At 72.8% G+C, this 9,887-nt stretch overlaps 1 protein-coding gene across 3 annotated transcripts in view; it reads right to left on the bottom strand.

Moving 5' to 3' along the window:
* The window catches only part of rps6kal (ribosomal protein S6 kinase a, like), a 148,733-nt gene extending 140,323 nt beyond the window's left edge, over positions 1 to 8,410 (bottom strand). The window contains exon 1 of one of the 3 annotated variants that reach the window (XM_067996841.1): positions 8,199 to 8,410. In XM_067996841.1, the coding sequence (XP_067852942.1) occupies positions 8,199 to 8,258 (60 nt within the window). In that variant the 5' untranslated portion in view covers positions 8,259 to 8,410. The remainder of the gene's footprint in view (positions 1 to 8,198) is intronic. The other 2 variants (XM_067996840.1, XM_067996839.1) reach the window with 2 other exon arrangements.
* Between the last annotated feature and the right edge of the window lie 1,477 nt (positions 8,411 to 9,887).

The raw sequence follows: 9,887 nt of genomic DNA, 5'->3' as shown, positions 1-9,887 counted from the left end.
TCAGGAATGGGGGGGGGGGGGGGGGGGGGGGAGAACAGGCGGGCAGGAATGGGGGGGGGGGGGGGGGGGAGAGAACAGGCGGGCAGGAATTGGGGGGGGGGGGGGGGGGGGAGAACAGGCGGGCAGGAATTGGGGGGGGGGGGGGGGGGGAGAAGAGGCCGGAAGGAATGGGGGGGGGGGGGGGGGGGGGGGAAGAGGCGGGTAGGATTGGGGGGGGGCGGGGGGGGGGGGGGGAGAAGAGGCGGGAAGGAATGGGGGGGGGGGGGGGGAGAGAAGAGGCGGGAAGGAATGGGAGGCGGGCAGGAATGGGGGGGGGGGGGAGAAGAGTTGGGCAGGAATGGGGGGGGTGGGGGGGGGGGGGAGAAGAGGCGGGCAGGAATGGGGGGGTGGGGGGGGGGGAGAAGAGGCGGGCAGGAATGGGGGGGGGGTGGGGGGGGGGGAGAAGAGGCGGGCAGGAATGGGGGGGTGGGGGGGGGGGGAGAAGAGGCGGGCAGGAATGGGGGGGGGGGGGGAGAAGAGGCGGGCAGGAATGGGGGGGGGGGGGGGAGAAGAGGCGGGCAGGAATGGGGGGGGGCGGGGGGGGGGGGGAGAAGAGGCGGGCAGGAATGGGGGGGGGAGAAGAGGCGGGCAGGAATGGAGGAGGGGGGGGGAGAGAGGAGGCGGGCAGGAGTGGAGGGGGGGAGGAGAAGAGGCGGGCAGGAGTGGAGGGGGGGAGGAGAAGAGGCGGGCAGGAATGGGGTGGGGGGGGGGGGGGGGGAGAAGAGGCGGCAGGAATGGGGGGGGGGGGGGAGAAGAGGCGGGAAGGAATGGGGGGGGGGGGGGGGGAGAGAAGAGGCGGGAAGGAATGGGAGGCGGGCAGGAATGGGGGGGGGGGGAAGAAGAGTTGGGCAGGAATGGGGGGGGTGGGGGGGGGGGGGGGAGAAGAGGCGGGCAGGAATGGGGGGGGTGGGGGGGGGGGGAGAAGAGGCGGGCAGGAATGGGGGGGGTGGGGGGGGGAGAAGAGGCGGGCAGGAATGGGGGGGGGGAGAAGAGGCGGGCAGGAATGGGGGGGGGGGGGGGAGAAGAGGCGGGCAGGAATGGGGGGGGGGGGGGGGGAGAAGAGGCGGGCAGGAATGGGGGGGGGGGGGGGGGGGTAGAAGAGGCGGGCAGGAATGGGGGGGGGAGAAGAGGCGGGCAGGAATGGAGGAGGGGGGGGAGAGAGGAGGCGGGCAGGAGTGGAGGGGGGGAGGAGAAGAGGCGGGCAGGAGTGGAGGGGGGGAGGAGAAGAGGCGGGCAGGAATGGGGTGGGGGGGGGGGGGAGAAGAGGCGGGCAGGAATGGGGGGGGGGGGGGGGGAGAAGAGGCGGGCAGGAATGGGGGGGGGGGGGGGGGGGGAGAAGAGGCGGGCAGGAATGGGGGGGGGGGGGGGGGGAGAAGAGGCGGGCAGGAATGGGGGGGGGGGGGGGGAGAAGAGGCGGGCAGGAATGGGGGGGGGGGGGAGAAGAGGCGGGCAGGAATGGGGGGGGGGGGGGAGAAGAGGCGGGCAGGAATGGGGGGGGGGGGGAGAAGAGGCGGGCAGGAATGGGGGGGGGGGGGGAGAAGAGGCGGGCAGGAATGGGGGGGGGGGGGGGGGGAGAAGAGGCGGGCAGGAATGGGGGGGGGGGGGGAGAAGAGGCGGGCAGGAATGGGGGGGGGGGGGAGAAGAGGCGGGCAGGAATGGGGGGGGGGGGGGGGGGGAGAAGAGGCGGGCAGGAATGGGGGGGGGGGGGGGGGGAGAAGAGGCGGTCAGGAATGGGGGGGGGGGGGGAGAAGAGGCGGTCAGGAATGGGGGGGGGGGGGGGAGAAGAGGCGGGCAGGAATGGGGGGGGGGGGGGGAGAAGAGGCGGGCAGGAATGGGGGGGGGGGGGGGAGAAGAGGCGGGCAGGAATGGGGGGGGGGGGGGGGGGAAGAGGCGGGCAGGAATGGGGGGGGGGGGGGGGGGGGGAGAGAAGAGGCGGGCAGGAATGGGGGGGGGGGGGGGGAGAAGAGGCGGGCAGGAATGGGGGGGGGGGGGGGAAGAAGAGGCGGGCAGGAATGGGGGGGGGGGGGGGGGGAGAAGAGGCGGGCAGGAATGGGGGGGGGGGGGGGGGGGGAGAAGAGGCGGGCAGGAATGGGGGGGGGGGGGGGGGGGAGAAGAGGCGGGCAGGAATGGGGGGGGGGGGGGGGGGGAGAAGAGGCGGGCAGGAATGGGGGGGGGGGGGGGGGAGAAGAGGCGGCAGGAATGGGGGGGGGGGGGGGGAGAAGAGGCGGGCAGGAATGGGGGGGGGGAGAAGAGGCGGGCAGGAATGGAGGAGGGGGGGGTGAGAAGAGGCGGGCAGGAGTGGAGGGGGGGGGGGAAGAGGCAGGCAGGAATGGGGGGGGGGGGGGAGAGGGGGAAGAGGCGGGCAGGAATGGGGGGGGGGGGGGGGGGGAGAAGAGGCGGGCAGGAATGGGGGGGGGGAGAAGAGGCGGGCAGGAATGGGGGGGGGGGGGGGGGGGGGGAGAAGAGGCGGGCAGGAATGGGGGGGGGGAGAAGAGGCGGGCAGGAATGGAGGAGGGGGGGGGAGAGAGGAGGCAGGCAGGAGTGGAGGGGGGGAGGAGAAGAGGCGGGCAGGAGTGGAGGGGGGGAGGAGAAGAGGCGGGCAGGAATGGGGTGGGGGGGGGGGGGGGGAGAAGAGGCGGGCAGGAATGGGGGGGGGGGGGGGGGGAGAAGAGGCGGGCAGGAATGGGGGGGGGGGGGGGGGGAGAAGAGGCGGGCAGGAATGGGGGGGGGGGGGGGAGAAGAGGCGGGCAGGAATGGGAGGGGGGGGGGGGAGAAGAGGCGGGCAGGAATGGGGGGGGGGGGGGGGAGAAGAGGCGGGCAGGAATGGGGGGGGGGGGGGAGAAGAGGCGGGCAGGAATGGGGGGGGGGGGAGAAGAGGCGGGCAGGAATGGGGGGGGGGGGGGAGAAGAGGCGGGCAGGAATGGGGGGGGGGGGGGGAGAAGAGGCGGGCAGGAATGGGGGGGGGGGGGGGGGAGAAGAGGCGGGCAGGAATGGGGGGGGGGGGGAGAAGAGGCGGGCAGGAATGGGGGGGGGGGGGGGAGAAGAGGCGGGCAGGAATGGGGGGGGGGGGGGGGAGAAGAGGCGGGCAGGAATGGGGGGGGGGGGGGGGGGGAGAAGAGGCGGGCAGGAATGGGGGGGGGGGGGGGGGGGGGGGAGAAGAGGCGGGCAGGAATGGGGGGGGGGGGGAGAAGAGGCGGGCAGGAATGGAGGAGGGGGGGTGAGAAGAGGCGGGCAGGAGTGGAGGGGGGGGGGAGGAGAAGAGGCGGGCAGGAATGGGGGGGGGAGAAGAGGCGGGCAGGAATGGAGGAGGGGGGGGGAGAGAAGAGGCGGGCAGGAGTGGAGGGGGGGAGGAGAAGAGGCGGACAGGAGTGGAGGGGGGGGAGGACAAGAGGCGGGCAGGAATGGGGGGGGGGGGGGGGGGGGGAGAAGAGGCGGGCAGGAATGGAGGGGGGGGGGGGGGGGGGAGAAGAGGCGGGCAGGAATGGGGGGGGGGGGGGGGGAGAAGAGGCGGGCAGGAATGGGGGGGGGGGGGGAGAAGAGGCGGGCAGGAATGGGGGGGGGGGGGGAGAAGAGGCGGGCAGGAATGGGGGGGGGAGAAGAGGCGGGCAGGAATGGGGGGGGGGGGGGGAGAAGAGGCGGGCAGGAATGGGGGGGGGGGGGGAGAAGAGGCGGGCAGGAATGGGGGGGGGGGGGGGGAGAAGAGGCGGGCAGGAATGGGGGGGGGGGGGGGAGAAGAGGCGGGCAGGAATGGGGGGGGGGGAGAAGAGGCGGGCAGGAATGGGGGGGGGGGGGAGAAGAGGCGGGCAGGAATGGGGGGGGGGGGGGGGGAGAAGAGGCGGGCAGGAATGGGGTGGGGGGGAGAAGAGGCGGGCAGGAATGGGGGGGGGGGGGAGAAGAGGCGGGCAGGAATGGGGGGGGGGAGAAGAGGCGGGCAGGAATGGAGGAGGGGGGGGTGAGAAGAGGCGGGCAGGAGTGGAGGGGGGGAGGAGAAGAGGCGGGCAGAGTGGAGGGGGGGAGGAGAAGAGGCGGGCAGGAATGGGGGGGGGGGGGGGAGAAGAGGCGGGCAGGAATGGGGGGGGGGGGGGGGGGGGGGAGAAGAGGCGGGCAGGAATGGGGGGGGGGGGGAGAAGAGGCGGGCAGGAATGGGGGGGGGGGGGGGGGGGGAGAAGAGGCGGGCAGGAATGGGGGGGGGGGGGGGGGGGGGGAGAAGAGGCGGGCAGGAATGGGGGGGGGGGGAGAAGAGGCGGGCAGGAATGGGGGGGGGGGAGAAGAGGCGGGCAGGAATGGGGGGGGGGGGGGAGAAGAGGCGGGCAGGAATGGGGGGGGGGGGAGAAGAGGCGGGCAGGAATGGGGGGGGGGGGGGGGAGAAGAGGCGGGCAGGAATGGGGGGGGGGGGGGGGGAGAAGAGGCGGGCAGGAATGGGGGGGGGGGGGGGGGGGGAGAAGAGGCGGGCAGGAATGGGGGGGGGGGGGGGGGGAGAAGAGGCGGGCAGGAATGGGGGGGGGGGGGGGGAGGGAGAAGAGGCGGGCAGGAATGGGGGGGGGGGGAGAAGAGGGGGGCAGGAATGGGGGGGGGGGGGGGGGGCAGGAATGGGGGGGGGGGGGGGGGGGGGGAGAAGAGGCGGGCAGGAATGGGGGGGGGGGGGGGAGAAGAGGCGGGGAGGAATGGGGGGGGGGGGGGGGAAGAAGAGGCGGGGGGGGGGGGGAAGAAGAGGCGGGGGGGGGGGGGAGAAGAGGCGGGGGGGGGGGGGAAGAAGAGGCGGGGGGGGGGGGGGGAGAAGAGGCGGGGGGGAGGGGGGGGGGGAAGAAGAGGCGGGGGGGGGGGGAGGGGGGGGGGGGGAGAAGAGGCGGGGGGGGGGGGGGAGAAGAGGCGGGGGGGGGGGGGGGGGGGGGGAGAAGAGGCCGGGGGGGGGGGGGGGGAGAAGAGGCGGGCAGGAATGGGGGGGGGGGGGGAGAAGAGGCGGGCAGGAATGGGGGGGGGGGGGAGAAGAGGCGGGCAGGAATGGGGGGGGGGGGGGGGGAGAAGAGGCGGGCAGGAATGGGGGGGGGGGGGGGGAGAAGAGGCGGGCAGGAATGGGGGGGGGGGGGAGAAGAGGCGGGCAGGAATGGGGGGGGGGGGGGGGGGGGGAGGGAGAAGAGGCGGGCAGGAATGGGGGGGGGGGGGGGGGGGGGGGGAGAAGAGGGGGGCAGGAATGGGGGGGGGGGGGCAGGAATGGGGGGGGGGGGGGCAGGAATGGGGGGGGGGGGGGGAGAAGAGGCGGGCAGGAATGGGGGGGGGGGGGGGGGGGGAGAAGAGGCGGGGAGGAATGGGGGGGGGGGGGGGGGAAGAGGCGGGGGGGGGGGGGGGAAGAAGAAGAGGCGGGGGGGGGGGAAGAAGAGGCGGGGGGGGGGGGGGGGAGAGAAGAGGCGGGGGGGGGGGGGGGGAGAAGAGGCGGGGGGGGGGGGGGAGAAGAGGCGGGGGGGGGGGGGGGGGAGAAGAGGCGGGGGGGGGGGGGAGAAGAGGCGGGGGGGGGGGGGGGGAGAAGAGGCAGGGGAGGCGGGGGGGGGGGGGGGGGGGGGGGGGGGGGAGAAGAGGCGGGGGGGAGGGGGAGAAGAGGCGGGGGGGAGGGGGGAGGGAGAAGAGGCGGGGGGGGGGGGGGAGAAGAGGCGGGGGGGGGGGGGGAGAAGAGGCGGGGGGGGGGGGGGAGAAGAGAGGGGGGGGGGGAGAAGAGGCGGGGGGGGGGGGGAGAAGAGGCGGGGGGGGGGGGGAGAAGAGGCGGGGGGGGGGGGGGAGAAGAGGCGGGGGGGGGGGGGAGAAGAGGCGGGGGGGGGGAGAAGAGGCGGGGGGGGGGGGGGAGAAGAGGCGGGGGGGGGGGGGGAGAAGAGGCGGGGGGGGGGGGGAGAAGAGGCGGGGGGGGGGGGGGAGAAGAGGCGGGGGGGGGGGGGAGAAGAGGCGGGGGGGGGGGGGAGAAGGGGGGGGGGGGGAGTAGGGGGGGGGGGGAGAAGGGGGGGGGGGAGAAGGGGGGGGGGGAGAAGGGGGGGGGGGAGAAGGGGGGGGGGGGAGAAGGGGGGGGGGGGGAGAAGGGGGGGGGGGGGGAGAAGGGGGGGGGGAGAAGAGGCGGGCAGGAATGGGGGGGGGGGGGGGGGAGAAGAGGCGGGCAGGAATGGGGGGGGGGGGGGGAGAAGAGGCGGGCAGGAATGGGGGGGGGGGGGGGGGGGGAGAAGAGGCGGGCAGGAATGGGGGGGGGGGGGGAGAAGAGGCGGGCAGGAATGGGGGGGGGGGGGGGGGGAGAAGAGGCGGGCAGGAATGGGGGGGGGAGAAGAGGCGGGCAGGAATGGGGGGGGGAGAAGAGGCGGGGGGGGGGGGAGAAGAGGCGGGGGGGGGGGGGGAGAAGAGGCGGGGGGGGGGGAGAAGAGGCGGGGGGGGGGGAGAAGAGGCGGGGGGGGGGGGAGAAGAGGCGGGGGGGGGGGGGGAGAAGAGGCGGGGGGGGGGAGAAGAGGCGGGGGGGGGGGGAGAAGAGGCGGGGGGGGGGGGGAGAAGAGGCGGGGGGGGGGGGGGGAGAAGAGGCGGGGGGGGGGGGGGAGAAGAGGCGGGGCGGGGGGGGGGGGGGGGGAGAAGAGGCGGGCAGGAATGGGGGGGGGGGGGGGGGGGAGAAGAGGCGGGCAGGAATGGGGGGGGGGGGGGGGGGGAGAAGAGGCGGGCAGGAAGGGGGGGGGGAGAAGAGGCGGGCAGGAATGGGGGGGGGAGAAGAGGCGGGGGGGGGGGGAGAAGAGGCGGGGGGGGGGGGGAGAAGAGGCGGGGGGGGGGGGAGAAGAGGCGGGGGGGGGGGGAGAAGAGGCGGGGGGGGGGGGGGGGGGAGAAGAGGCGGGGGGGGGGGGGGGGGGAGAAGAGGCGGGGGGGGGGGGGAGAAGAGGCGGGGGGGGGGGGGGGGGGAGAAGAGGCGGGGGGGGGGGGGGGGGGGGGAGAGAGAGGCGGGCAGGAATGGGGGGGGGGGGGGGGAGAAGAGGCGGGCAGGAATGGGGGGGGGGGGGAGAAGAGGCGGGCAGGAATGGGGGGGGGGGGGGGAGGGGGGAGAGAAGAGGCGGGCAGGAATGGGGGGGGGGGGGGGGGGAGAGAAGAGGCGGGCAGGAATGGGGGGGGGGGGGGGGGGGGAGAAGAGGCGGGCAGGAATGGGGGGGGGGGGGGGGGGGGGAGAAGAGGCGGGCAGGAATGGGGGGGGGGGGGGGGAGAAGAGGCGGGCAGGAATGGGGGGGGGGGGGAGAAGAGGCGGGCAGGAATGGGGGGGGGGGAGAAGAGGCGGGCAGGAATGGGGGGGGAGAAGAGGCGGGCAGGAATGGGGGGGGGAGAAGAGGCGGGCAGGAATGGGGGGGGGAGAAGAGGCGGGCAGGAATGGGGGGGGGAGAAGAGGCGGGCAGGAATGGGGGGGGGGAGAAGAGGCGGGCAGGAATGGGGGGGGGGGGGAGAAGAGGCGGGCAGGAATGGGGGGGGGGGGGGGAGAAGAGGCGGGCAGGAATGGGGGGGGGGGGGGGAGAAGAGGCGGGGCAGGAATGGGGGGGGGGGGGGAGAAGAGGCGGGCAGGAATGGGGGGGGGGGGGGGAGAAGAGGCGGGCAGGAATGGGGGGGGGGGGGAGAAGAGGCGGGCAGGAATGGGGGGGGGGGGGGGGGGGGGAGAAGAGGCGGGCAGGAATGGGGGGGGGGGGGGGGGGGAGAAGATGCGGGCAGGAATGGGGGGGGGGGGGGGGGAGAAGAGGCGGGCAGGAATGGGGGGGGGGGCGGAGAAGAGGCGGGCAGGAATGGGGGGGGGGGGGGGGAGAAGAGGCGGGCAGGAATGGGGGGGGGGGGGGGGGGAGAAGAGGCGGGCAGGAATGGGGGGGGGGGGGGGAGAAGAGGCGGGCAGGAATGGGGGGGGGGGGGGAGAAGAGGCGGGCAGGAATGGGGGGGGGGGGGGGGGGAGAAGAGAGGCGGGAAGGGTCTGTGGCAGGGGTGGCACGGACTCGGGGGTGGGGATGGACACGGACTAGCGGGGGGCTGCGAGGCTGCGACCCGGGGGGCGGGCGCCCGGACCCGGGGGGCTGCGAGGCTCCGGGAGGAGGTAAGTCTACCGGGGGTGAAGTTTTGGGAGTAACGGACCGACCTCATTAACGGCCCGGTTCCCGGTTCCCCGTTCCCGCCGCTCTTACCTCACTCACACTCGACACCTCCATTTTCTGCCAGGGCTCCTCCAGCTGTACAAACGGCATCTTAATCCCGCCGCCAGGCGCGGCCGCTGCTCATCCTGCGGCGGACGGACACCGACACGCAACCGGCCCCCTCCCCTCGCCTCGCCTCGCCTCGCACAGGCCCGGCCCGCCCGCTCGCTCGCCACCGGCCCCCTCACAACATGGCGGCCGCCGCCAGCCAACCGGCGGGGCAGGCCGCGTGACGTCAGCGCGCAGATCCTCCCCCCCCCCCCCCGGAGATAAGCTTGGACGGACGGGGCGCGCGGACTGGAGGACAGAGGGAGCGCGCGGACTGGAGGACAGAGGGGGCGCGCGGACTGGAGGACAGAGGGAGCGCGCGCACTGGAGGACAGAGGGGGCGCGCGCACTGGAGGACAGAGGGGGCGCGCGGACTGGAGGACAGAGGGAGCGCGCGCACTGGAGGACAGAGGGGGCGCGCGCCCAGGATTAGGCGGGGGCGAGTGCGACGGCGGTGACGCGCTTGCTCACTCAATGCACATTCTCATCGAATCACAGAGAGGTTCGGCCCATCGAGTCCGCGCCGGCTCGATAGAAGAGCAATCCAGCTCGTCCCGCTCCCCCCGCGCTTTTCCCGACAGAAGGAATTTTGATGTTGCTTTTCTGATTATATTGTGTGTATTTTTTTTAATTATGATTGATGCTCCCCTCTGATAACCTGTTGGGAATGATGTTGCTCGCCCCTCATCACCTGTTGGGAATGATGTTGCTCGCTCCTCATATCACCTGTTGGGAATGATGTTGCTCGCCCCTCATCACCTGTTGGGAATGATGTTGCTCGCCCCTCATCACCTGTGGAGAATGATGTTGCTCTCACCTCATATCACCTGTGAAGAATGGTATTGCTCTCTCTCCTATCACCTGTGTAGTATTATTTTATTCGTAACTATATATTGGTTGCACATTTCACAGCATTGTGATAACATCAATGTGATAACACTTTCATGTGACTTTTTTCCCTCCACCACCCACTGCTCTGCTTTTCATATTTCAGGAATCTTACAACACCAGGTTATAGTCCAACAAATTTATTTTAAAATCACAAGCCTTCGTCAGGGGATAATCTCCGAAAGCTTGTGATTTTAAAATAAATTTGTTGGACTATAACCTGGTGTTGTAAGATTCCTTACATTTGTCCACCCCAGTCCATCACCGGCATCTCCACATCATTTCATATTTCAAGTCTTTATAAGGAATTGCCTTACAGAGTGGCGAGAATGTGGAACTCATTGCTACATGGAATGGTTGGAGCAGATAACAATGATACATTAAGGGGGAGGTTGATGCATACATGAGGGAGAAGGGAGTAGATGGATATGGGACAGAGTGGAAAGAGGTATTTAGAGTAGGAGGAGGCTGGTGTGGAGCATAAACACCAGCATCGATCAGTTGGGCCGAATGGCCTGTTTCTGTGATTTGTGCCACTGTGTTCCTTGTTATGAGTTTTAGGTACAACAAAAGTTACAAACTTGTGACCAACCAGGACTACCCCAGTGTTCCACAGCTCAAAATGCTTTCAGCACATACAACTATCCAGAGAAAGCAAATTGTACAGCTGAGTATTTTTCACAATTCAAATGAACATAGTCCAAAAATGTTACCTGCCCACATCACATTTTACTGAAACCTTGG

The sequence above is a fragment of the Heptranchias perlo genome, chromosome 15 (assembly GCF_035084215.1).
Source record: "Heptranchias perlo isolate sHepPer1 chromosome 15, sHepPer1.hap1, whole genome shotgun sequence".
NCBI lineage: Eukaryota > Metazoa > Chordata > Chondrichthyes > Hexanchiformes > Hexanchidae > Heptranchias > Heptranchias perlo.
The sequence above is the reverse complement of the archived record's forward strand: the minus strand, read 5'-3'. Positions and strand labels throughout refer to the sequence as shown.